We start from the raw sequence: 25,293 nt of genomic DNA on the forward strand, positions 1-25,293 counted from the left end.
ATCAGATCATTCACACAAACCTCAAATCAGAAAGCTCAGTGAAACATCAGATACCACAAAGGACACTGATACCGAGAAGTTTGAGAATGACTCAAATTATCCACCAGGAACAGTCATTGAGCACAACAAAAACAACAATAACGAAACAACAACCAGTACAACATGATACAACTTTGCACATGAAGGACAATGTAACAACACAGTTCAAAACAATGGCAAGAGTAGAAGCATAACATGGACATTGGTCACACAAAACAAATGTCATGCCAACGAATTTGCACAAATTCATATTTGCTCCAAAACAAACAAGCAAACCAGTTTTCAAGGCAGGGGACAGAAAGAATCGGTACCACAAGCACAAAAGACCAAGTCAGACAACGAACACTGCAACAGTAAGACGACAAGGAATGGCACACTCCTATATTGTAAAGTCTGATGAGGGTGTGCTATTTAGACGCAATTGGTGAGACTTACTAAAGGTTCAACTTCCTAAATCTGTCTTTCCAACGTTGCAACTACATGATTCACTCACTCGAAAATGTTTTAATCTATCAGTGAACAGAAGGACATTGAAACTTCAGAGACTCCCTGTCCACTTCGGAGATCAACTAGAAGAAGACGCAAATCCAATTGTTTGAACTTGTGACCACTGGACTAATTAACTCACTGATTTTATGTAATGCATTTGCAAACTGCATCAATTATGTTTGTTCAATTTTCTTTACAACATACAGAAAATATGGAATACAAAAATTAAAGGGGGTGTTAATGATCTCTGCATGTGCATGTACATAAGGGGTTAATGTGTAATCAGTAGAATCAGATGATCACTAGAGGGCAGTACTAACAGGGGTATAAAAGCAAGCTCATCCTGCTCCCCATCCTCTTTTGGGTGCACTGTGATGAGAGAGCAGGAGTGTCGAATATCTTTTGGGTTTTATTTTTTTCCGCTGCATAATTTTGTTGCCATGTTTTGGACTACTGTCCGTGATAGGGTCTAGCTCCCCCTGCCACTACAATGTTAAATAAAATTCATAGCATGTCCTGGGAACAAACAATACCTTCTGATTTAATTTAAATATCAGCTAATATTCTTTCCCATTGTGGGATCTTCCTTTATTTGGCAGAAAAGTACTACCTTTTCTTCTTTCTTAGGAACTTAAATTCAGAATATATATATATTATATATGTATATATTACACTATTTGTTAAGTTTAGCTTGGATTATAATAATGCATACAAAGTCATTCACAACAGCTATGCTCAACTATATTATAAGTAATTTTCTTACATTATGGTTCTTTTTCTTTTCTCACTAAGTATGAAAGCTATCTAAGCTGAAGACCACCCTTCAATCTTCCAAACAGACTCTTGTTTTGAAAAAGCAAAATTGTTAAATAGTTTCAATGCAGTATCTGGGGCCCATTGAATTTTAAACCCAGGTAACATTCACACATAGAGTTGAATAAATCACACAAAGTTTTAAAATTTTAATTCAATGGTTTGGCGTCTCCCTTTGGTAACCTCCTAACAACCTGACTAATTGTTACAACAAATGTATCAAATTAGCCAACTCCTTACACACACTGGTAGAAAAAAAGAACCAAAACCAATTAAGTCAATTTTGTCACTATCACTGCCTTGTGTGTAAGTTCCTCATACCTCTCGTAAGAGGCGCAAAATCTATTCTGCAAGAAGTAAATAATATAGCCTGCTGAATGATTTTAAATTGGTTAGTCCTTCTCATATATTTTTACTCATTTGGTAGATCCTGACCATCCATAATTATATATATTTCCAGTAACAGAATACAAAAAAAACGACAAAGTGAGACAGCATCCCTTCAACTATTTACTTGGTTACAAATGCAGTGAACATATATATTGGAGACATGCACCAAATCATTACTCATGAGGTTCACCATAACCTACCACATTCCTGGGTGGTAGTCAGCATGATTTATGGCAATATTATATATGCAAGTTGACCATCATATCTTCTGTGTGTGTATAATATTTTTGTATCCTCTGCATTTAAAATGATAGAAAGAAGGGCTGTAATTGTATAGTGGTTTTCTCTAATCTGGAGTTGGGAAATACAAGCACCCATCAATCTGCAAACTTCTCTCAGCAATAATAATTAACCTATAATTGACCTATTACTGCAATTGGACTTTGTGGCTTTCAAGACACAGACAAGGTCAAACACAACTGCACCTTGGCAACAGAAGTAGAAAGAAGTGATATATATATTTGTACTTCCACTATACTATGCATTAGATAATAAACTAATTATGTAACTATTAAATATTATATCATCCGACTAACCATGCTGAATACAATATAGAAGATAAACTAATATTTCATCTTTAATTAAAATTATTTTCAATTGCAAACACATCATATAATTTGAATGCAATTAGCACTGCAGCTAAACTCTGTTTTTGGATTGATGTGAAGCCGCTCATGGACATGATAAGCAGAACTCAAGAGTCAGGTGTCAAGTCTGAATGTGAACTCCAAATGTAATATATGTCATGTCAAATCTAAGAGACTACCCTGCATTGCTTCCGGTTCACAACATCTACAGTATAATTCCAATCTGATGCAAAGTTACATTTTAAAGGTGCTTAGATGGTCTTTGAATCTCCCAGAAACTTTATGCATGTTGTCATTTTTTAAAATATTAATCGAAAAAAAATCATGCCTGTGTTCCAGTAGCATTAGCAATGAGCGCCTAATTGAGTAACGTTCTCAATATATGTCAAAGCACGCATGCACAAAGTCCTGTTGTTACAACTACATGAGGTCAGTCAGACAAAAGTCAAGCTGCAGTATAACTCTAGACTACCAGCTGAACATCAGAGCCTAACTTCAGTAACTGTAACAAAACAGGTATAGAAAATTTCCTTTTCATCTCTTAAATATTACCATTAACCTTCTTTCTCAAATGAGTCATGCACATTATGTTCTAGGTGCAGCAGCATTATTACACCACACACCAGATTAAACTTTAAAGTACATACTTTAAAAATTCTACTTAACTTCACAGTTCAAGCATTATTTTCTCTAATTACATTAGCAAACTTGATTGCTGTTCAGTAAAACAAATATATTGAAGTCTCCAAAGGATGATCAGAAATTGCAATATTTACAAAGAAAGTCGACGAAACTAAAACTAAGGCAGTGAATTTTATGAATCTTATGAATATTTTATGGTTGGCAAAATAATTCTATCGCTGTCCTTGAGCCAAGTATATGAATTCTTACCTCATCTACAAAATCAGAATTAAAATCTGTTTTACTAACTTTCCTTTTTTCTGTGGATTTAACTTTAACTGAAACTAAGAACCAAATGGCCTTTTCTTGTGCTGTAAGTCCCAAGATGTTGAAAAATGGTTTAACCGATCTCAATTGATCCCTCATACTCAGAAGAAAGCATACACTCAGGGAAACTACAAAACCAGGAAAATGCCATTTCACACTCGTGCAGAGAGCAGTGTTTCTCTGAGTCAAACTCCAGGTTTATTACCATGATAGTCTACACACAATGTGCTACTAATTTCATTCTATAAGGATCCCCAAAGAGGCTGTTGAGGAGATTTTTCTACGATTTCCCACAATCTCATTGGTTAAGTTCCTTCCTTTTGAAGCCAGGTTGAGATGGAAATCTCACTATGAAAGTAGCCGTGGCTGTTTCCTATCATTCCACAGCACTGTCCGTTGATGCACACGTGTGGGTTGCCTTTATTTATTTTAATATGATGAATTATTGAACTCCATTGCGATCCTCCCTCCCCCTTATATTTTCAGCGGTGATAGATTGCAACAAAATTAATAAAATTATCTATTAAAGCAGTTAATCTTTGAATAGCCTCGACTGAATTATAAAATATCCTGCAATTGGGAACAGAGTAATCTGACAGGCTCATTAAATGTTTTAAAGTGAGAGTGTCTTATTTCTGCTTCAAATCAGAATACAACAAATTTTTTTTAGGTTATACATTCAAGCACTTCAGGCCAACCAGTTATTTAGGCAATTGTTCCATTTATGTATTATATTTACATTAAATAAGAAAAACTTCAGCTGTTATTCCCCCCCCCCCCCTCCCCCCATCCCCCACCTTATTTTTCCTGCATGGCTTATTTTTGCTACAAGTTAGCAGAATTGTACGGACACATTTTATTAGTGTCAGGTTTAAAATACAGCTCTGTTTGTCATAATATGTAGACACTGAGTTGTAATAAATGCAAACAATCTTTTACTAGTCTTTTTCCATTGTTTATCTGACCGAAAGCAACAAGGTAAAGTAATAGCCAGGATTCTGTAACATAAACCATTAGTGTTTAATGTTATTAATGATATTTTGATGTTTACATCTATCCTCTTTCTCGGTTTCACTGCTGTTTTATTTTTTATCTTGCCTGAAACTGCATAGAAGCATTACTCACATGAGTGTTTGTGTAAGTTATTTTGTGTAATATCTCTTTATCACTCTATTTCTGTCCTACTGAAGTTGCCTTGATTCATTTACTTTTGATATCATAACTGCATCAGAACCTCTCTCTGAATATTTCTGCCTTCCCTTTCAATCCCATTTTGTCCACTGTTGTTTCAATTGTTCTTTCTTTTCCTCGCCCATTTCTCTCTTTCTAGCAAAACATTACATTTTTCAACACACTGTAATGTTGGAGAGCAGCTATGTGTGAGGACAGTTATACATTTTCAGCAACCACTGAACCTCTCAATGTAAATTCATAGTTGTTTATTGTACCAATGTCTATCTATTGGAAGCATATATCAATAAATAGAAGTTTCTTAAGAATTTCTTTCAGCATACAAAGCCCCTTCTAATTTCAAATTAAATTTTCGTCCACACTTTTTTCTGTATATCAGTATTGTCTCTTTCTTATCCATTTTATTTATTTTTCTTTCACTATCTCCATCCTATTTTTCTCTCTGCACTTTATAAATTCTGCTTTCTATCCTCCCTTGACTGTAATTTTCTCCCTCTGTCAATTTATTTAACTCTACTGCCTCATTAACTGCATTGTTCATTCTATCCTCTTCCCCTAAGGTGACGTTTCTGATTCTATGTATTATTCTGCCGTTATCTCACTCTGACTCTCCACAAGTACATACATGCTCTTGCTTTGCTTTTACTGATGTTTTGTGTGCATCTCTCTGATTCTCTTTCAAATGCACAAATGTGCTAACACTGTCACTTTTCCAACTTCACCGGTCTTCCCCCAATAAATTTATGAAGCCTAGTTGGATGGAGGACAGAATAAACTCCCTGTCTCACTGTGTCCTAGACTGAAACTTGAGCAAATCCGAACCAGAAGATGTAGCACATTACCTCTTTAATAATTTAAACCTTGTTGCTCAAGGTCATGAAAAGCTATCAATAACAAAAAGAATGGAGTATTTGTATACTTAAAACTGTGAACTAATGTTCCAGAAAGGATAAATTAGACAATGGAAAACTTAATGTATTGCCACAATTTTCAGATATGCAAGATGTTGTTTGGAATATATATACTGTATATACTTGTTTTTTTTGTATAATATATTTGTTTTATATGTATATATATTATTATATGTCAATGTTGCTTTAAAGAAATACTCTAATTTTGGAACTGAACATTTGCAGAACAATCTGGAATTAGAGAGTCCCAGTGCACTTTAGGGATATTGATTTCATCTTAGTTTTTATGGATTCATTGCAAAATTTTAAACTTTGGCAGAATAGTTTCAATTGAAATTAAAATCCTGTATCGTTGGGAGAGTGTGATTTAATGTAACTGGTCATTATTATGCAATCAGTAGTTATGTGGCCATTCGTTTGGATGAATATATGTTAAAAACATTCAACTATTCGATCGTAGACTTGATTTTTATCACCCACCTTTCGATTAACGGTTACCCACTCACTGACTCTGCCTGATTGTCAGCCTTCTTCTAAGAAAAATGTTATTTCTCTTGCAAGACGATCAACATGGACACCACATGCAGCATTGATTATTTTGCAATTTTAGCTGAACCTGGTTCTGGAATTGTTTCAACATCTTCTCAAAAGGTGGCACAATCAATCAGTGCAGCATTTGCATTTACCAAATACTATTTATAGCAATGCCTTAATTACAGTATGTGATTATTTTCAAAGTTCTGAACGATTTATGGACACAACGTAACCCAGTGTCATGTCAAATTTTGCTCAACTTTATGCACATGTAAACATACATATGTAATATTGTTGATTTCTCAGTATATTTCAGGATTCTACTTTATGTCCCTCATAATGCTATTTTAAATTTGATTTACAGCATGTTCAATGAATAATTTTAGAGAATTTAAAAGTTACCACCTCCTCCATGAAAAAATGTGTTTTGTTTGCAGATTAAGAACATTGAAAAGCTTTGCCATTTTGCACCACACAATGCCATGTGGGGCCATGATTAATTTAAACGTGATTTATATCTTACCTTACATCCTTGAATACAATTCAAAAAAAGGTTTCCCTCCAACAATCTTGATGAATATGCATTAAAATTATGTTTCTAATCATTTTCCCTGTTCTTTCAGAAAGGAGCTCGTAAACATTTGAATGAGACAGGATTGCAAGCTACAGGTATAGGTAATATGATTCTTCATGGATCTATTTCTGGGAAAAGGAAGGAGGGAATCCTGGCTGGGGTGGCAGGGTAAGGGCAGATTGAATGGTAAAACTCCAAGGATGAATGAATATTCTGGAATTTATTTAATTACCTTTAGAGATCTGCCAGTGTTAAATGTTCCCCTGCAGACTAAATGGGAGAAGTGGATTCACATTGTAACTAGTCAATGGAGGGAGGGAGTTCTCGGAACCAAAGTGCTTAGCTGCTTTCTGCTCTCATACTTGTTGGTCGGATTCATGGAGTAAACTAAGATTGTGATGATACTGGTATCTTCCAAAAGTGTTTGCCCAGAAAGGGAGACATGAATATGAATTTTGGTACCCAGTCAAATGTTTTTATTTGATGAAGAGTTCTGCCCTTGTTGAAGTGGTAACTTGAGGATTTGAGGTGAGCTTCTTCTCCCCAAATGGATTTGAAGGGATTTTTCATCAATGGAGCCTCCGATTAACATATATGTAAATCACCCATCCATTCGATGCAACAAATGTTAAAATGATGTCTTACAAATAATGTGTGGTATTGAAAATGAAAATGAAATGCAAATCGCTTATTGTCACGAGTCGCCTTCAATGAAGTTACTGTGAAAAGCCCCTAGTCGCCACATTCCAGCGCCTGTCCGGGGAGGCTGGTACGGGAATAAATATGGATAAATATATTTCGAAACTGAACCAAGAGCAGAGCTCATTTGCTCACAGTAATGTTCATGGGCAGAGTAACTGAGCTCAGTGTCTGACCCTGAGTCAGCTCTGTGTGACATCTGAACCTAGGCAGCGGTGGCAGGGGAGTTCAGCAATACCCTGACCCCACTGAGTCACACAGTGAGTGCAAGGACTGAGGGTGGTGGGAAGGAGAGTGTAGGGACAGAATGGAGATAGAGAGTGTGGAGAGAAATGGAGGGAGAGTGTGGCGAATGTATGGATGGAGAGTGCGGGGGAAAGTGTGCAAGGAGATGTTGGAGAGGGAGAGAGAGGGTGGAGAGAGAGAGATTGTGAAGGAAGAGAGTATGGTGGGGAGAGAGCATAGAGAGACTGTGTGGAGAGACCACGGAGGGTCAGTGAACGGAGAGAGAGATTGTGAAGAGAGAGTGTAGACAGAGAGAGTGAAGGGGAGAGTGTGTGGATGGAGAGTGTGTGGATGGAGAGGAAGAGTGAAGGGAGAGAGACAGTGGAGGAAGGGAGAGTTGAAGGAGAGAAACTGGAGGGAGAGAGTGGCGGGAGAGAGCATGGAGGGGGTGCGTGGCGAGGGAGTGTGGAGGGAGAAAGAGAATGTGGAGGAAGAGTGTGTGTGGCGGGATACTGTATGAAGGAAGAGGTGTGTAAAGAGAGAGAGGATGGAGACAGAATGTATGGAGGGATACAGTGGAGAGATTGTGGAGAGAGAGGTGGGAGGACGAGAGAGTTGAGGGAAAGTGTTTGGAGGAAGAGAGGGTGGAGGAAGGTGGATTGAAGGATTTCAATGGGGGTTATGGGGCTATTGAAGGGAGAATGCAGATGTATGTGGGTGTGTGCAGATGTGTGTAGATATGTGTAGATGTGTATAGTTGTATGCAGATGTGTGTAGATGTAGTGAGTTGTGTACATATGTGAGGTGAATGTAGTTGTCTGTAAATGTGTGTAGATATGTATAGTTGTGTATAGCTGTATGTGGATGTTTGTAGATGTGTGTAGTTTGTATGCAGATGTGTGTAGCTGTATGTGGATCTGTGTAGATGCATGTAGTTTGTATGCAGATGTGTGTGGCTGCATGTTGATGTGTGTAGTTGTATGTGGATGTGCGTACATGTGTGTAGATATGTGTAGATGTGTGTAGTTCATATGGGGATATGTGTAGATGTGTGTAGTTCATATGGGGATATGTGTAGATGTGTGTAGTTCATATGGGGATATGTGTAGATGTGTGTAGTTTGTATGCAGATGTGTATAGTTGTATATAGAAGTGTGTAGTTGTATGTGGATATGAAATGAAAATCGCTTATTGTCACAAGTACGCTTCAAATGAAGTTACTGTTAAAAGCCCCTAGTTGCCACATTCCGGCGCCTGTTCGGGGAGGCTGGTATGGGATATATATAGATGTGTGTATATATGTGTAGATGTGTTTAGTTTGTATGCGGATATGTGCAGATATGTGTAGATGTGTGTAGTTTGTATGTAGATGTGTGTAGATTTGTGCAGATGTGTACAGATGTATTTAAATTATGTAGGTGTGTGTAGATGTAAATGTATGCAGATGTATGTCGGTGCATGCAGATATGTAGATGTGTGTAGTTGTATGAAAATGTATGCAGATGTGTATAGATATCAGCAGACATGTGCAGATGTGTATAGGTAGATGTTTGGGCTAGGTCTGGAGGATGCTAACACAGGCACTCCAGGTATGTCTCTGACGTGTGAGTCAGTTCTCGGGATGAAGGCGGTAATGAGGAATCACTCCCTCCAGTCAGCAGCTCCTGTGGCAATCATTCCGTTTTGAAGATTCGGAAGTCAACTTGGAAAACTTTCAATTTCAGCAAGTAAACAAACAACAACAGAACCTTTCCTGGAAACTTTTTGAATGCTTGGGAAAGGTACCTAACTGCCCGACAGTGATGTTTCCCCTTAACGCCAACCAAGTCGGCAGAGCTGAAAGCAGTGAGTTGGTTGTTTGGGAGATCTGCAGGCCTTTGATACAAATTGAATGATTAGAATTCCGCAAATGATCATCAGAAAATGAAACTGGGAATGAACACAATGTAAAGTTTGGATGTGTTTCAGTGCAACAAGTGCATTAGGGATCGCGGGTGAAAATAGTCCTGATGACACAGAGGGAATATCGGCGGGTGAAACATATGACGGGAAAGTCACAATTTCTATTCTACAAGGGGCCATCGAATGTGAAATAATCCAAACCGAATTGCATTGAAAGCTGCAAGTCCCGGAGATCTCTCAGCATCAAACATTCACATCCAAACCCGCACATTGCTGCTGGCACCTGCTGGGATTCTCTACTGGGCTCCGAGTGCGACATTTTCCCAGTCCCAATTACCCAGCAGAGAAATGCAGCCGATAATCCGCTTTATTTTAAATGAATGAATGAATTTGAGTCTAACGAGAAGATGGAGTAAAATTATTGGGCGCTTGTCCATATTCCGAATCTTGTTTTTTTTGCCCGAATGCTTTCCACGTCCCAAATGATGAGGTTGGGAATCAGATTTCAACATCCCTAATGTAGTTTTTGATGTTTTAGCTGGGCTGGGGAGGGAGAGATTAGATGAAATTTGTGGATTAGATTCCGAAAGGGATTTCCCCACCTATTTCCCATTGAAGGAGGGGGGGGGGGGGGGGGTGCTGGAGTGGGATTATCTCCCGGTGTTGAGTTTAGGGCTCATCCCAACAGGTTAGAGACACAGTGGGAGCTGCTCCTGATCAGGGCGATGGCCTTTACTGGGCTAATTCTCTGAGAACTCGCTCGCCAACATAGCCGCAGCTCTCAATGTTGGCAATGAGCTTCCGAGGTGTGTGTGTGTGTGTGTAACTCCGTCCCATTGGACAACATTGCAGTACTCACATTTCGGTAATGTTTTTCATCTCGGCTGCCGAGGGCAGGACGGGGAAAGCCACGATGCCGGGCTGTGTGCAGGTGATCCTGGCGCTGCTACATCTGCAGGAGGAAGGACAGGCGGCAGCCAGGCTGCCAATGCCCAGCACCGTGCCCAGCAGCAGGCAGAGCACACACTCCCTCAGCCTGCCGCCCCAGCCCCTCGGGTACAAGGAGCCCATTCTCCGCTCGCCTCTCCTCCTCACTCCAGCTCGGACGCAATTTCCCCGACAGAAAGCCAGAACAGCAAAGGACGCAAATCGGTGCCTGCCTGGAGCCCTCTGCAGCGGCGGTGGAGAAGGGAGAGCAGCAACTGTGCGGTCTTCCTGTCTGCAATCTGCAGCATGGACAGATAAACGGTATTGAAACGATGCTTCCAGTTTGTAATTCCCTGTCAAACAGCCCTCTCTGTCTCTCTATTTATATACAGTCTGAGAGGGAGCGATGCCAGTGTTGACAATGCTGCAGAGAAGCCGCTAGCTAACCCTGTGGCTCCCTATGCCAGGCTCTGGGAGAGGTGGAGGCACTGTGTGGCCATTCGGCTGTGGGGCATCCTTCCTGCCGCAGTGGCCAGTCAGCCCTCGCCACTAACTCGCCTCCACTGGCTGCTGCTGGCGGGGCTGTGTGTGTGTGTGTGTATGTGTGTGCGATCTTCTTTAATCCTCCCTCCCTCCCTCTCTGAAACCACCTTCTCACCAAACTATTCGATTTTTTAACATCCAATTCGGCAAGCTGTTCCACATGACGTGGGGCTGACGCACGAAAGGGGATGAAGGAGGTTTTTTATTTGGGCGGGGGGGGGGGGGGGGGGCACCAAAAACCGACAACTATAAGAGAGAGAGAGAGAGAAGTGAAGAGTGTGAGAAGCGGCGGGATGTGGGGTTTGTTGACTCTCAGACTGTGCAGATGTGCAGCCCGGCCAGACACGGCAGGAAGCCCTGCCTGCTCCTGCCTGTACAATAGCCCGCTGCTCACATTTCGAGGGCCACACGGGCTAACCCACTGATTTATCTGAGCTCCCGTCTCTCCGAGCATTCCACTGTGTAATAAATCAGCTAGGTGTTTGCATGTGAGGGGTATGCAATCCGTAACATAGTCTCTATAGTCTCCCGTTATACTTCCTTGTGCCAATTACCAGCCTTGTTTACAATAAGGCAATCCTGAACATTATACCAACTCACAAACCGGCTGCTTATTTACAAGTGATGTTAATCGGCAGGGCAATCACGTAACAAAGGCGATTCAAATCTGTTGGAGAAATCAGATTTAAATGGAATCCTGCCAATTTGAATATGACTGTCCTCCAACTATTTGTACCTGTGTGCATATGTATGTGTATCCCTGTGTTCATATCTGGACATGTGTATTTATATATAGTGTGTGTGTGTGCATATGGATGTGTATTCCTGTGTTCATGTCTGGACCTGTGTATTTATATATAGCAGTGTGTGTGTGTGTGCATATGTATGTGTATCCCTGTGTTCATATCTGGACTTGTGTATTTATAGATAGTGTGTGTGCATATGAATGTATATCCCTGTGTTCATATCTGGATGTGTATTTATATATAGGTGCGTGTTCATATTTGGATGTGTATATATAGGTGTGTGTGTGTATATCTGTTCATATCTGAATGTGTATATTTATATATAGGTGAGTGTTCATATATGGATGCATGTACATAGATATGTAATCTTTTATTAGTGTCACAAGTAGGCTTACAAAAACACTGCAATGAAGTTACTGTGAAAACCCGCTCATCGACACTACTATAGGTGTGTGTATCTGTATGTTCAAATCTGGAGGTACATGTATATAGATGTGTGTATTCATGTGTTCATATCTGGATGTGTATATTTATATATAGGTGTGTGTGTGTGTGTCCCTGTGTTCATATCTGGATGTGACTGTTTATGTATAGGTGTGTGTGTACCCTATGTTCATATCTGGATGCACATATATATAGATGTGTGTATCCCTGTGTTCATAGAATCATAGAATTTACAGTGCAGAAGGAGGCCATTCAGCCCATCGAGTCTGCACTGGCTCTTGGAAAGAGCACCCTACCCAAGGTCTACACCTCCACCCTATCCCCATAACCCAGTAACCCCACTCAACACTAAGGGCAATTTTGGACACTAAAGGCAATTTAGCATGGCCAATCCACCTAACCTACACATCTTTGGACTGTAGGAGGAAACCGGAGCACCCAGAGGAAACCCACGCACACACGGGGAGAATGTGCAGACTCCGCACAGAGTGACCCAAGCCGGGAATCGAACCTGGGACCCTGGAGCTCTGAAGCAATTGTGCTAACCACAATGCTACCGTGCTGCCCCTAATATCTCATATCTGGATGTGACTGTTTATGTATAGGTGTGTGTGTACCCCATGTTCATATCTGGATGCACATATATATAGATGTGTGTATCCCTATGTTCATATCTGGATGCATATATATATAGATGTGTGTATTCATGTGTTCATATCTGGATGTGACTGTTTATGTATAGGTGTGTGTGTATCCCTGTGTTCATATCTGGATGTGACTGTTTATATATATATGTGCGGTTGTGTATCCCTGTGTTCATATCAAGATGTGTATATTTAAATATAGGTGTGTGTGTGCATTCCTGTGTTCATATCTGGATGTGTGTACATATCTGGATGTGTATATATAAGTGTGTGTATATCTATGTGCTCATATCTGGATGTATATAGATGTGTGTATCCCTGTGTTCATATCTGGAAGTTTAGCTCATTTGGCTGAGCAGCTGGTTTGTGATGCACAGCAAGGTCAATAACGCGAGTTCAGTTCCAGTTAACCGGCTGAGGTTATTCATGAAGGTCGCTTTCTCAACCCTTTCTGAGGTGTGATGTTCAAAGGGAAAAACAGCCTCCAGTCATTTGGAACTATGGCAGCTTTACTATCTGAATATACTTATATATTGTGGGTGTGTATCCCTGTGTTCATATCTAGATGTATATATAGGTGTGTGTGTATCCATGTGTTCACGGATTCCTATATTTCTGTGTGTGTCCATATCTTCATATATCATCTATGTCTTCATATCTGGTTGTATATATATATATATGTGTGTGTCCATATCTGGATGCCTATATATGTGTGTGGATGTGTACATATCTGCATGTGTCTGTGTATCTCTGTGTTCATATCTGGATGTCTGTATGCATAATACATGTGGGGGGTCTATGTGTTCATATATGGATGTGTGTGTGTATATATATTTATAAGCAAACATCCATATATATAATATATGTGTGCACGTGTGTATCTACATGTTCATATGTAGATGTGCACTAAATATATATGTATTCATATCTAGATGTGTGTATACCTAATATAAATAAAATATATAAATATGTGTATCTACGTGTTCATATGTAGATGTATATGTAAATATATATATGTGTGTGTCTATATATGTGTTCATATCCGAATAATATGTACATATGCGTGTGTATCTATATGCTCATATCTGTATGCCTATACATATAGATGTGTGCGTATGTGTACTGTGCGTCCACATCTGGATCTGCGTATATATATAACTGTGTATTAATTGTTGTACTGCAGCACTTGAGTCTGTCACGGACATCACAATATACGATATAGATAAGAGGCAGTCAAATTGCCCAAACTGCTAATATTACACGAAGATATTGAATTACAGCAGCAGTCGAAATGATAGCACGAATTCACATAGCGGCGCGATCGAATTCCTACATTTAGCTCATTGACTTTTAAATGGTCTCTAATAAAAGAACATGTCTGAAAGGCGTTTGGGTTATTGCGCGAACAGTTATTCTTTACCCACCCCCCCCCCCCCCCCCCCCAAGGTCTGTGCAGATAATACGAAAAATAATCTTAAAGAGCTCACGTCCTTGCATTGCTCCTGGTGGCAACAGCACTCTCACACTGATTTTTTATTGAAACAGGAAATGCATTTTCATTGTCTACACAAAATCCGCCAATGTTCAGATGGTTAATAATAACACGAATGCAAAACGTGTTACCCCTCTCTGCCCCCACTGTGTCTAATTGCCTCTGTTTGTCTCTCCACCACCACCCCCACAACGCCGTCTCTCTCTCTCTCACACACACACACACGTAACTCCCAGTGAATTTCCCCGCAGTGATTTCGCACTTTGCAGCAATCCAACAAACAAGCTCTTCCCCAGTCCCGCCGTCTCGCGAGCTGGTCTGACACCTACTGGACAAGGGTGCAACTGCAGCTTCCAAAAATAACCCCCACCGCAGCCCCGATCGGCTGCTGCTGTCTGCGGTACATCTTTCTGAGCTTTTCCCTGAACCCCACTGAAAAATATGCTTTAAGCAGTAGTCCAAGCTGCAATTTCGTAGACCAAATATGAAATATGGTCCAACAAAAGATTGAAAATAGAGGGGGGAGGGGAAAAACGTGCAGAAGTCAATTAATTGTGTTTTGCATTTTTAAAACCGCAAGGGAACGATTATTATTACAAAAATCAATCAAAAGGCTTGCAAATGTGCAAGGCGATTTCAGCAGTTTTCATAAGAGTTTTGTAAGGTCCAGATACCAACTCAAATGCAAAGAGGAAATGATTTTAAGGTGTTTGTATCGGGGTATCACTTGCCTGGGGAAGAGGCGACGTGAGGACCGCAAGGAAGGAATTGCACGATTGAAATGACACAAACCAAGAGGGACACAAGGTGAGGGACTGGGGTTCTGACCGCATCAAAGAGAAGCCGCGATGCAAAATATCGAATAGCTCAACAAGGCACCAAGTGAATAAATACATACATTTTCAGTAAAATGTAACAGGTTGAGGTTAAAAGGTGTGTCAGTAAGATTGTCCGCAATCCCACACATCTTGCTGTGGGGTGTGCGGAGTGCCATCCCAAGATTAGGCGGTGTGATCTATTTTGATTTATCTCCGGATCCTCTATTACCCCTCCAGTTGTCCCTTGGCGTTAACAGTGATTTTTCTCCAGGAGAGAAAGGATGACAGATGGGTTGGCTCTCAAACCATACACCGCAAAAATCTATCGACTGGACCAAAACATAAAACAAAATAGGCTTTTCTGAGACAGCATGGGGAAGATATTCGGAACTCCGAGATATTGATAAACCTATGACAACACCGCCCAGCTCTGCCCTGCCCCAGCTGCTCTTGAAATCCCTGTCTACGCCTTTGCTACTTGCACACAGGACTCCGAATTCCCCCTGGCAGGCTTCCCATCTTCCAACATAAACTTCAGCCCACCCAAAACTCTGCTGCTAGTGTCCTGCTCATCCTTCCACACTGAGCTCACTGACTTGTATCAAGCTGAGGCCCTACATTCTGGAATTCACTCTCTCAATCCCTGCCTCTCTGCCTGTCTTCTCTCCTTTAACACACTCTTTGACCATGCTTTCCGAGGTCTGGCCTATGCATCCTTATGTGGCAATGAAACATTTTGTTTGCTAATGCTGTGTGAAATGACTAGAGAGGTTTTACTATTACTGAGGAAATTTTATAAATGAAAGTTCTTGTCCTCGGCAAACTCAAATTCTTTGACAATGAAATATTATTCAAATAAAGGTATTTAGTCTTATCCTAATAATAAATAGCTGGCCATTTGAGTACAATTCAGTACCACTGGAACTGCTTTCAGTAGATCTGAGGAAGATCCAAATACCTGGCCATCTGGCAGCTACCAAAATGGAGTGCATGTTTGTACTCTGACTGGTAGATTCAGTGACTTGAAGCTCCCTGTAGCTGAGTGTGAGCCCAACATGGAATTGTCACTACCTGGACCTACATGTACAAGTTTAATACCTGAGGGTATTCAACTCAACAGGATGCTTAAATCGAGCATAGCCAGCTTTTCCAAGGGACCTCAAAAAGAAGGTAACTGGGAGAAATAGTAAATCATTATTTGGCTCTAGTATCTACTCAGAAAACAGTTCAGGTGGACATGATATTGGAAGGTGAGATTAGAAATTATACAACTACATTTCAAAATAAAAAGAGGAAAGGTATTACATAGTCCAAAGATGTGCCGGTTAGGTGGGTTGGCCATGATCAATGTGTGGGGTTATGGGGTAGGGTGGGGGAGTGGGTCTAGGTAGAGTGCTCTTTCAGAGGGTTAGTGCTGACTCAATGGGCCGAATGACCTCCTTCTGCACTGTCGGGATTCTATGGAATCCAACCAAATACAAAGATGGTAAAATCCCTACTTTGATTAATTTGCATTCATGCATTTTAAAGGAATATAGAGAAGTGTACCAGCCTCCCCGGACAAGCGCCGGAATGTGGCGACTAGGGGATTTTCACAGTAACTTCATTGAAGCCTACTCGTGACAATAAGCGATTTTCATTTTTCAAGTGACAGCATAGGCGATATTACACATAATTAATAATTCATTAGAAAAAGGTGTTGTGTCAGAGGACTGTCAAGTAGCTGACAGCACATCTATATGTAAGAAGGGAGACAAGACATCAGGGACAGCCAGGCCAGAGAGAGCCTGTTTTGGTTGTCTCCACTCTTGCTCTTCTTCCTCCTCTTTTGTCTTCTCTTCTTCTTCCTTCTCTTCTCCCTCCTCCTCGGTTGGGCACTGTATGGGCCGAAGTGGAGATGGTTAGCACTTTCAAATTCCTAGGGGTGCACATCGCTAAAAATCTGTCCTCGTCCACCCACGTCAACGCTACCACCGAGAAAGCACAACAGCGTCTATACTTCCTCAGGAAACTAAGAAAATTCGGCATGTCGACATTAACTCCTCCCAACTTTTACAGATTCACCATAGAAAGCATCCTATCTGGCTGCATCACAGCCTGGTATGGCAACTGCTCGCCCCAGGACCGCAAGAAACTTCAGAGTCGTGAAACAGCCTAGTCCATCACACAAACCTGCCTCCCATCCATTGACTCTGTCCACACCTCCGCTGCCTGGGGAAAGCGGGTAGCATGATCACAGAACCCCTCCCACCCGGCTTACTCACTTTTCCAACTTCTTCCATCAGGCAGGAGATACAGAAGTCTGAGAACAGACTCAAAAACAGCTTCTTCCCCGCTGTTACCAGACTCCTAAATGACCCTATTACGGACTGACCTCATTAACACTACACCCCTGTATGCTTCATCCAATGCCTTTGCTTATGTAGTTACATTGTGTACCTTGTGTTGTCCTATTATGTATTTTCTTTGATTTCCGTTTCATTTCATGTACTTAATGATCTGTTGAGAGGCTCGCAGAAAAATATTTGATTTGATTTGATTTATTATTGTCACACATGTATTAGTGTACAGTGAAAAGTATTGTTTCTTGCATACTGTACAAACAATGCATACCGTACATAAGGAATGAAGGAGAGACTGCAGAATATAATGTTACAGTTATAGAACATAGAACATAGAACGATACAGCGCAGTACAGGCCCTTCGGCCCTCGATGTTGCACCAACATGGAAAAAACTAAAGGCCATCTAACCTACACTATGCCCTTATCATCCATATGCTTATCCAATAAACTTTTAAATGCCCTTAATGTTGGCGAGTTCACTACTGTTGCAGGTAGGGCATTCCACGGCCTCACCACTCTTTGCGTAAAAAACCCACCTCTGACCTCTGCCCTATATCTATTACCCCTCAATTTAAGGCTATGTCCCCTCGTGCTAGCCACCTCCATCCGCGGGAGAAGGCTCTCGCTGTCCACCCTATCTAACCCTCTGATCATTTTGTATGCCTCTATTAAGTCACCTCTTAACCTTCTTCTCTCTAACGAAAACAACCTCAAGTCCATCAGCCTTTCCTCATAAGATTTTCCCTCCATACCAGGCAACATCCTGGTAAATCTCCTCTGCACCCGTTCCAAAGCTTCCACGTCCTTCCTATAATGAGGCGACCAGAACTGTACGCAATACTCCAAATGCGGCCGTACTAGGGTTTTGTACAACTGCAACATGACCTCATGTCTCCGGAACTCAATCCCTCTACCAATAAAGGCCAACACACCATAGGCCTTCTTCACAACCCTATCAACCTGGGTGGCAACTTTCAGGGATCTATGTACATAGACACCGAGATCCCTCTGCTCATCCACACTACCAAGAATTTTACCATTAGCCAAATATTCCGCATTCCTGTTATTCTTTCCAAAGTGAATCACCTCACACTTCTCCACATTAAACTCCATTTTCCACCTCTCAGCCCAGCTCTGCAGCTTATCTATGTCCCTCTGTAACCTGCAACATCCTTCCGCACTGTCTACAACTCCACCGACTTTAGTGTCGTCTGCAAATTTATTCACCCATCCTTCTGCGCCCTCCTCTAGGTCATTTATAAAAATGACAAACAGCAACGGCCCCAGAACAGATCCTTGTGATACGCCACTCCTAACTGAACTCCATTATGAACATTTCCCATCAACCACCACTCTCTGTCTTCTTTCAACTAGCCAATTTCTGATCCACATCTCTAAATCACCCTCAATCCCCAGCCTCCGTATTTTCTGCAATAGCCGACTGTGGGGAACCTTATCAAACGCTTTACTGAAATCCATATACACCACATCAACTGCTCTACCCTCGTCTACCTGTTCAGTCACCTTCTCAAAGAACTCGATAAGATTTGTGAGGCATGACCTACCCTTCACAAAACCATGCTGACTATCCCTAATCATATTATTCCTATCTAGATGATTATAAATCGTATCTTTTATAATCCTCTCCAAGACTTTACCCACCACAGACGTTAGGCTCACCGGCCTATAGTTACCGGGGTTATCTCTACTCCCCTTCTTGAACAAAGGGACCTCATTTGCTATCCTCCAGTCCTCTGGCACTATTCCTGTAGCCAATGATGACCTAAAAATCAAAGCCAAAGGCTCAGCAATCTCTTCCCTAGCTTCCCAGAGAATCCTACGATAAATCCCATCAGGCCCCGGGGACTTATCTATTTTCACCTTGTCCAGAATTGCCAACACTTCTTCCCTACGCACCTCAATGCCATCTATTCTAATAGCCTGGGTCTCAGCATTCTCCTCCACAATATTATCTTTTTCCTGAGTGAATACTGACAAAAAGTATTCATTTAGTATCTCGCTTATCTCCTCAGCCTCCACACACAACTTCCCACCACTGTCCTTGACTGGCCCTACTCTTACCCTCGTCATTCTTTTATTCCTGACATACCTATAGAAAGCTTTTGGGTTTTCCTTGATCCTACCTGCCAAAGACTTCTCATGTCCCCTCCTTGCTCGTCTTAGCTCTCTCTTTAGATCCTTCCTCGCTTCCCTGTAACTATCAAGCGCCCCAACTGAAACTTCACACCTCATCTTCACATAGGCCTCCTTTTTCCTCTTAACAAGAGATTCCACTTCTTTGGTAAACCACGGTTCCCTCGCTCTACCCTTTCCTCCCTGTCTGACTGGTACGTACTGATCAAGAACACGCAATAGCTGTTCCTTGAACAAGCTCCACATATCCAGTGTGCCCAACCCTTGCAGCCTACTTCTCCAACCTACACATCCTAAGTCATGTCTAATGGCATCATAATTGCCCTTCCCCCAGCTATAACTCTTGCCCTGCGGGGTATACTTATCCCTTTCCATCACTAATATAAAGGTCACCGAATTGTGGTCACTGTCTCCAAAGTGTTCACCTACCTCCAGAACTAACACCTGGCCTGGTTCATTACCCAAAACCAAATCCAATGTGGCCTCACCTCTTGTTGGCCTGTCAACATATTGTGTCAGAAAACCCTCCTGCACACATTGTACAAAGAACGACCCATCCAATGTACTCGAACTATATCTTTTCCAGTCAATATTAGGAAAGTCTCCCTTATAGCAAGGTGTAGAGAAAAGATCAACTTAATACGAGGTAGGTCCATTCAAAAGTCTGATGGTAGTCAGGAAGAAGCTGTTCTTGAGTTGCTTGGTACTTGACCTCAAACTTTGGTATCTTTTTCCTGACGGAAGTAGGTGGAAGAGAGTATGTCCGGGGTGCGTAGGCTCCTTAATTATGCTGGCTGCCTTTCCGAGGCAGCGGGAATTATAGATAGAGTCAATGGATGTGAGGCTGGTTTGCGTGATGGACTGGGCTACATTCAAGACCTTTTGTAGTTTCCTGCGGTCTTGGGCAGAGCAGGCTCCATACCAAGCTGTGATACAACCAGAAAGAATGCTTTCTATGGTACTTTTCACTTTTCACCTCGGTACATGTGGCAATAAACAAATCCATCCATCCATCCATCGTATGGCTCGTGCTGAGGCTTTGCCCTCATGGTACAGACCAGGAGAAATCTTGACATAAATGCTGCCTGGTTCCATAGGGCTTCCCCAGAGTGGTCCACACAATGGAAACCTTGCCTAATCACCTGATGGTCCGCTTGGACCATTTTCTTTGTGGTACTATGACTTTTGTGTTACTCATGCTGCCAGCATGTGCATTGGTTGCACATCAGAGTTATCATCCATATTGTCAAAGGATGGCCCTTGTTACCAATAAGCACCCACCACTTCATAATGGTGACTCAAATGTTTAAGGTAGAGCGGAATGCCACAGAATGAATGCTTCATGATTGTTTACAAGAAACTGGGCATTGACCTATATACCCACACATCGAGTATGGTCACTCATGAACTGTAAACTGAGTGAGTGGAATCCCTGCCAGTTGAAATTAATTTCAGAATTGATGCATGCTCAGTCAATTGCCCCTTGTAGCATGGGGAAGCTTGCAATCCCGACAAAACTATGTGCTTGCTGCATTTGTTTCCCCTGATCAGGGAGGCTGAAATGTGTTCAACACTCTCGGAATACAGAGTCTCAGTGATCTCCCTTGAGCAACAGTGGACAGCAAAATGAGAGATGGGTGGGATTCTCCGTTTCTTTTTGTTTTTAATTTATAGTACCCAATTAATTTTTTCCAATTAAGGGGCAATTTAGCGCGGCCAATCTAACTAACCTGCACATCTTCAGATTGTGGGGCCGAAACCCATGCAAACACGTTGAATGTGCAAACTCCACACGGACAGTGACCCAGAGCCGGGATCGAACCTGGGACCTCGGCGCCGTGAAGCTGGTTTAGCACAGTGGGCTAAATAGCTGGCTTGTAATGCAGAACAATGCCAGCAGCGCGGGTTCAATTCCCGTACCAACCTCTTCGAACAGGTGCCGGAATGCGGCGACTAGGGGCTTTTCACAGTAACTTCATTGAAGCCTACTTGTGGCAATAAGCGATTATTATCATTATTATGAGGCAGCAATGCTAACCACTGTGCCACCATGCTGCCCTGGAATTCTCCATTTCTGAGAGTAAGTGTTGATGCCGACACAGAATTCGAGGAGTTGCAAGACAGCAAAAGCGGCGCCACACCTGGACTGATACAGCTACTGTTAAGGGTCTAGCACCGTCGCCATGTGGAACGCAATCGATTCCAAACAGAAACAGTTTCGGATTCACCGGTTTCGCGACTGACACTCAGGAGGCTGACAAGCTGCGGCCACATATACATACTTCAAACCCCACACACACTATCCTAGTAAACAAGATGGCAGCAAGTTGCGTGCCCCACATTTCACAGACACAGAGCTTGAGACCCTCCTGGATGCTGTGGAGGAGTGACGGATGACCCTGTACCCCAGCCCGGGAAGGAGGCTGCCAGTTTCTGCCATTGCCAAAAAAAACTGCACAACCTCCTCGGGGTGGTCAGGGTGAATAGGCAGCACTGTGCCCCTGGCTCCAGTCCAACACACGCATAACCCAACCCCCATTTCACCCCCCGTCTGGAGGGCGGGCAAACCCCCACCCTGCACCATATGCTCACACCACATGCTCGCACCCATGCCGGCGGCCATGGGCGGGTGCCCTGGCCACTGATGCCACCAGCTACTCGCCACCCATGCTGCATGCGTTGGATTGTCTAACACTGTCGTTTTCTGCACACACCCCCCTCCTAGAAAAGGCCACCAATAACCACCGAGAGGGCGAAACGACAGGAGGGGGGCCACCGTCCTGCGGCCCCTCACCATGGCAGAGCAGAGGGCCCTGGACATGGTCGGTGGCCCGGAGGAGAAAGACGTCACTGGGGTGGAGTTCGCAGATGAGAAAGTGAGACCCCCCCTTAGTTGCGTTTCCTCATGACACCTGTGTCAACCTCCCTCCCAACACCACCCCCACACCACCCTCACCCCCACCCTCACCCTCACACCACCCTCAACCTACACCAACCCCACCCTCACCACTCCCCACCCCCACCCACACGCTCACCCTCATCACCCCCTAGCCCGCAGTCTAATCATGCGTCTTGTCCTGTATCTTGCAGGAACTACTGGTGCTGGGGTGGCTCCATCTGGTGTCCCCCATCCACATCCACAGCCGCAGCCACACACGGAGCCCCCCCCCCCCCACCCCCGGTGAGCTGAGCAACGACAAGATCAGCCCTGACAGCAGCCCTCCACCCGAGACTCAGGACACATCGGAGCTCGGGTCGGAGGATGACACTGATTTCCCGTCACAGCTGTCTCCAACACCCTTCACCATCCCAGAGACACTCACCTCAGTTGGGCACTTCAGTGAAGGGGTTCCTGGGACACTATCTGGTGTTCACCACACAGTTGATCCGGTACAGCAAGTGGAGCAAGGAATTCCCGAGGGGGTGGATAGTTAGAGGGCAGGCCGACTGTAGGGACTAGCTGCCGTCCAGACGGGTTTCCGGCTTCTGGACCAAACAATCCTATCAATCGTGAAAATGCAGTGGCAGAGCCAGGCACTACATGAGAGGCTGTCGGTGAGCATCCAGTACCTGCCAGGTGCATTTGGAGGAGTCCAACCGCGTGCAGGAGCAGGAGGTGGTGCCGACCATGGATGCCACCCAGGCCAACAACGCACGGGTGGCGTCCACGGTGGAGGCAATGGGAGCGATGGTTTTGGCTATGGATAGCATGTCCAAGGCCTGGGGCATTCTGTGCAGGCCCTGGCGGAGGCGCAGGGCAGGGTTGCCACCTCACAGGTGACTATGTGCCAGAGCCACCTGGAAATCGCAGCAGCACCCCTGAGCATGGCCCAGTCACAGTGGGCCATGGCTGGGAACGTCGGCGGCATTTCCCAGGCACTGGCCGACGTGGTACAGATGCAGAGAGAGGTGGCCCAGTCCCGAGAGAGATGGCACAGTCACTGGCTGATGTGACACAGACCCAGAAGTGTTGGCACATGCAATGGGTGTCGTGGCACAGTCCCAGAGGGCGATGTCTCACTCCCTGTACTCCATGGGCGTGAGCATGCAGAACCTGGTCAAAACCAGAGCGGGCCTTCAGGACTGGCAGTGCCAGGTGTCAGGCCTTAGGGCCTAGCTTTGCTCGCATCCCCATCCAAAGGAGTAGCCTGGGGGCCATCAGGCAACCTGAGGGAGGAGGAGGTGATGGGGACTTCCCGCTAGAACTCCCCACTCATGTCCCTGGTGTATTCTGGTGGGCAGCGGACGGAACAGGATGGCACCACGCCACCTGGGACACCTGAACAGCAGCCAGGCCATTCCAGGCCAGGACGCCCCAGAAGTTGCCTGCCAACGGGGACCCAGGCCGCCTCCACTCCTGCTCTACCATCTGGGGACGCACCTAGACATAGCGTTAGGACCTGTAAGGCTAGAAAGATACGCCAGTCAGGTTGGAACCGGTGCAAGGCACAGTTTAGTCATAGGGGCTGGGGCACAGATATGTATATATTTGTTCACATTAAACACCTGTTACCACTATTACAACCTGCCTCGGTGCTCTGTCAGATGGGTGTGAGGTGTGGCATAGTCTGGGCTGACCAGAGACGGAGTGCACAGGGGAAGGAATGGGCGGATGTTGGGGGTGGCCCGGGCTCCCCCCTCACCCCTGACTGTTCCCACCACCGTCTCCCCAGGGACCTGAAGGCACCATGTGATTGAATGGCCAGCTCGTGTGCAGAGGTCACCTAGGTGGTCGGAGGAAAGTGCTCCTGTGAGCAGGAGTCAGACATCGTCATACGATGCGGAGCACCAGAGCTCATCGCAGAGCCGGTTGTCATCATCCTCCATCCCATGTGGGCGACCCTCTCAGCATCATACTGGAGGGCCCTTCCAGAGCGGCCCCGGCACCTGAACGACATCTTCAGGAGGCCGAAGCACGGCTCAATCACGTCCCCGGTCGCTGCATGGGCATTATTGTAGCAGGTTCTACGTCTGTCTGTGGCCTCCGGATAGGCATCATTAGCCACAACCGCAACGGATAACTCCTGTTGCCCAGGATCTAACCCACCAGCCGGAGTGGGGGGGTGCCTCAAACATGTCAGGAATCGCCGAGTGTGCCAGGATGAAGGCACCCTGCACACTGCCCGGGTATCAGGCGCAGATGTGCATCTGGTTTTTTTTACATTCTTTCCGGAAAATAAAAGAAAAACACAGCCGAAGACAGGGGGAGGGGGGGGGGGCGAAGAGAGAGAGAGAGAGAGAGAGAGAGAGAGAGAGTGTGAGGAAGGGAGGGAGGGAGGACTGGGGAAGGGGGAGGAACTATAGACCGACCCAGAGGGCAGCGAAATGTACATAGGGTCAGTTAAACGAAGGACAAAATAAACCTCCCTGTATAATAAAGGAAATTAGCGCGGGCAAGAAAAATGGAATGTGTATATACAACTGTTTATAAATATGAGAAATGCCAATAAAAAGATTTTTTTTTAAAGTGATGTGCATTATATATCAGCTGCATGTTCATCAAGTGGAACCCTTTTCGGTCGGTGTAGAAGGGCTTGTCATCTGCAGGTGCATGTAAGGGGATGTGCATCCCGTTGATCACCCCTGGACCCGAGACATCTCGTCGATGGCGGTGAACCCCACTGCTTAGGCATCCTGGTGGGCTCAGTCCACATTGAACTGGATGTATTGAGCCATCTGGGCATATAGGGCGTTTCTGAGGCTGCGGATGCACCTGTGCACCGAGGTCTGTGAGGTCCTGTTCCCCAGTCATTCCCCTTATCCCCCGGCCCTGTGGGACACCCATCCTCCACCCCATCCAGCCCGGCCAGTGACTTGCC

At 43.9% G+C, this 25,293-nt stretch overlaps 1 protein-coding gene across 3 annotated transcripts in view; it reads right to left on the minus strand.

Moving 5' to 3' along the window:
- Positions 1-10,911, minus strand: part of ntrk2a (neurotrophic tyrosine kinase, receptor, type 2a) — a 309,915-nt gene extending 299,004 nt beyond the window's left edge. For 2 of the 3 annotated variants that reach the window (XM_038804846.1, XM_038804847.1), the window contains exon 1: positions 10,222-10,909. In XM_038804846.1, coding sequence (XP_038660774.1) covers positions 10,222-10,433 — 212 coding nt within the window. In that variant the 5' untranslated portion in view covers positions 10,434-10,909. Of the gene's footprint in view, positions 1-10,221 lie in introns of all 3 variants that reach the window. The other variant, XM_038804848.1, reaches the window with a different exon arrangement.
- Positions 10,912-25,293: the final 14,382 nt, after the last annotated feature.

This window comes from Scyliorhinus canicula, chromosome 8 (genome assembly GCF_902713615.1).
Source record: "Scyliorhinus canicula chromosome 8, sScyCan1.1, whole genome shotgun sequence".
Lineage (NCBI taxonomy): Eukaryota > Metazoa > Chordata > Chondrichthyes > Carcharhiniformes > Scyliorhinidae > Scyliorhinus > Scyliorhinus canicula.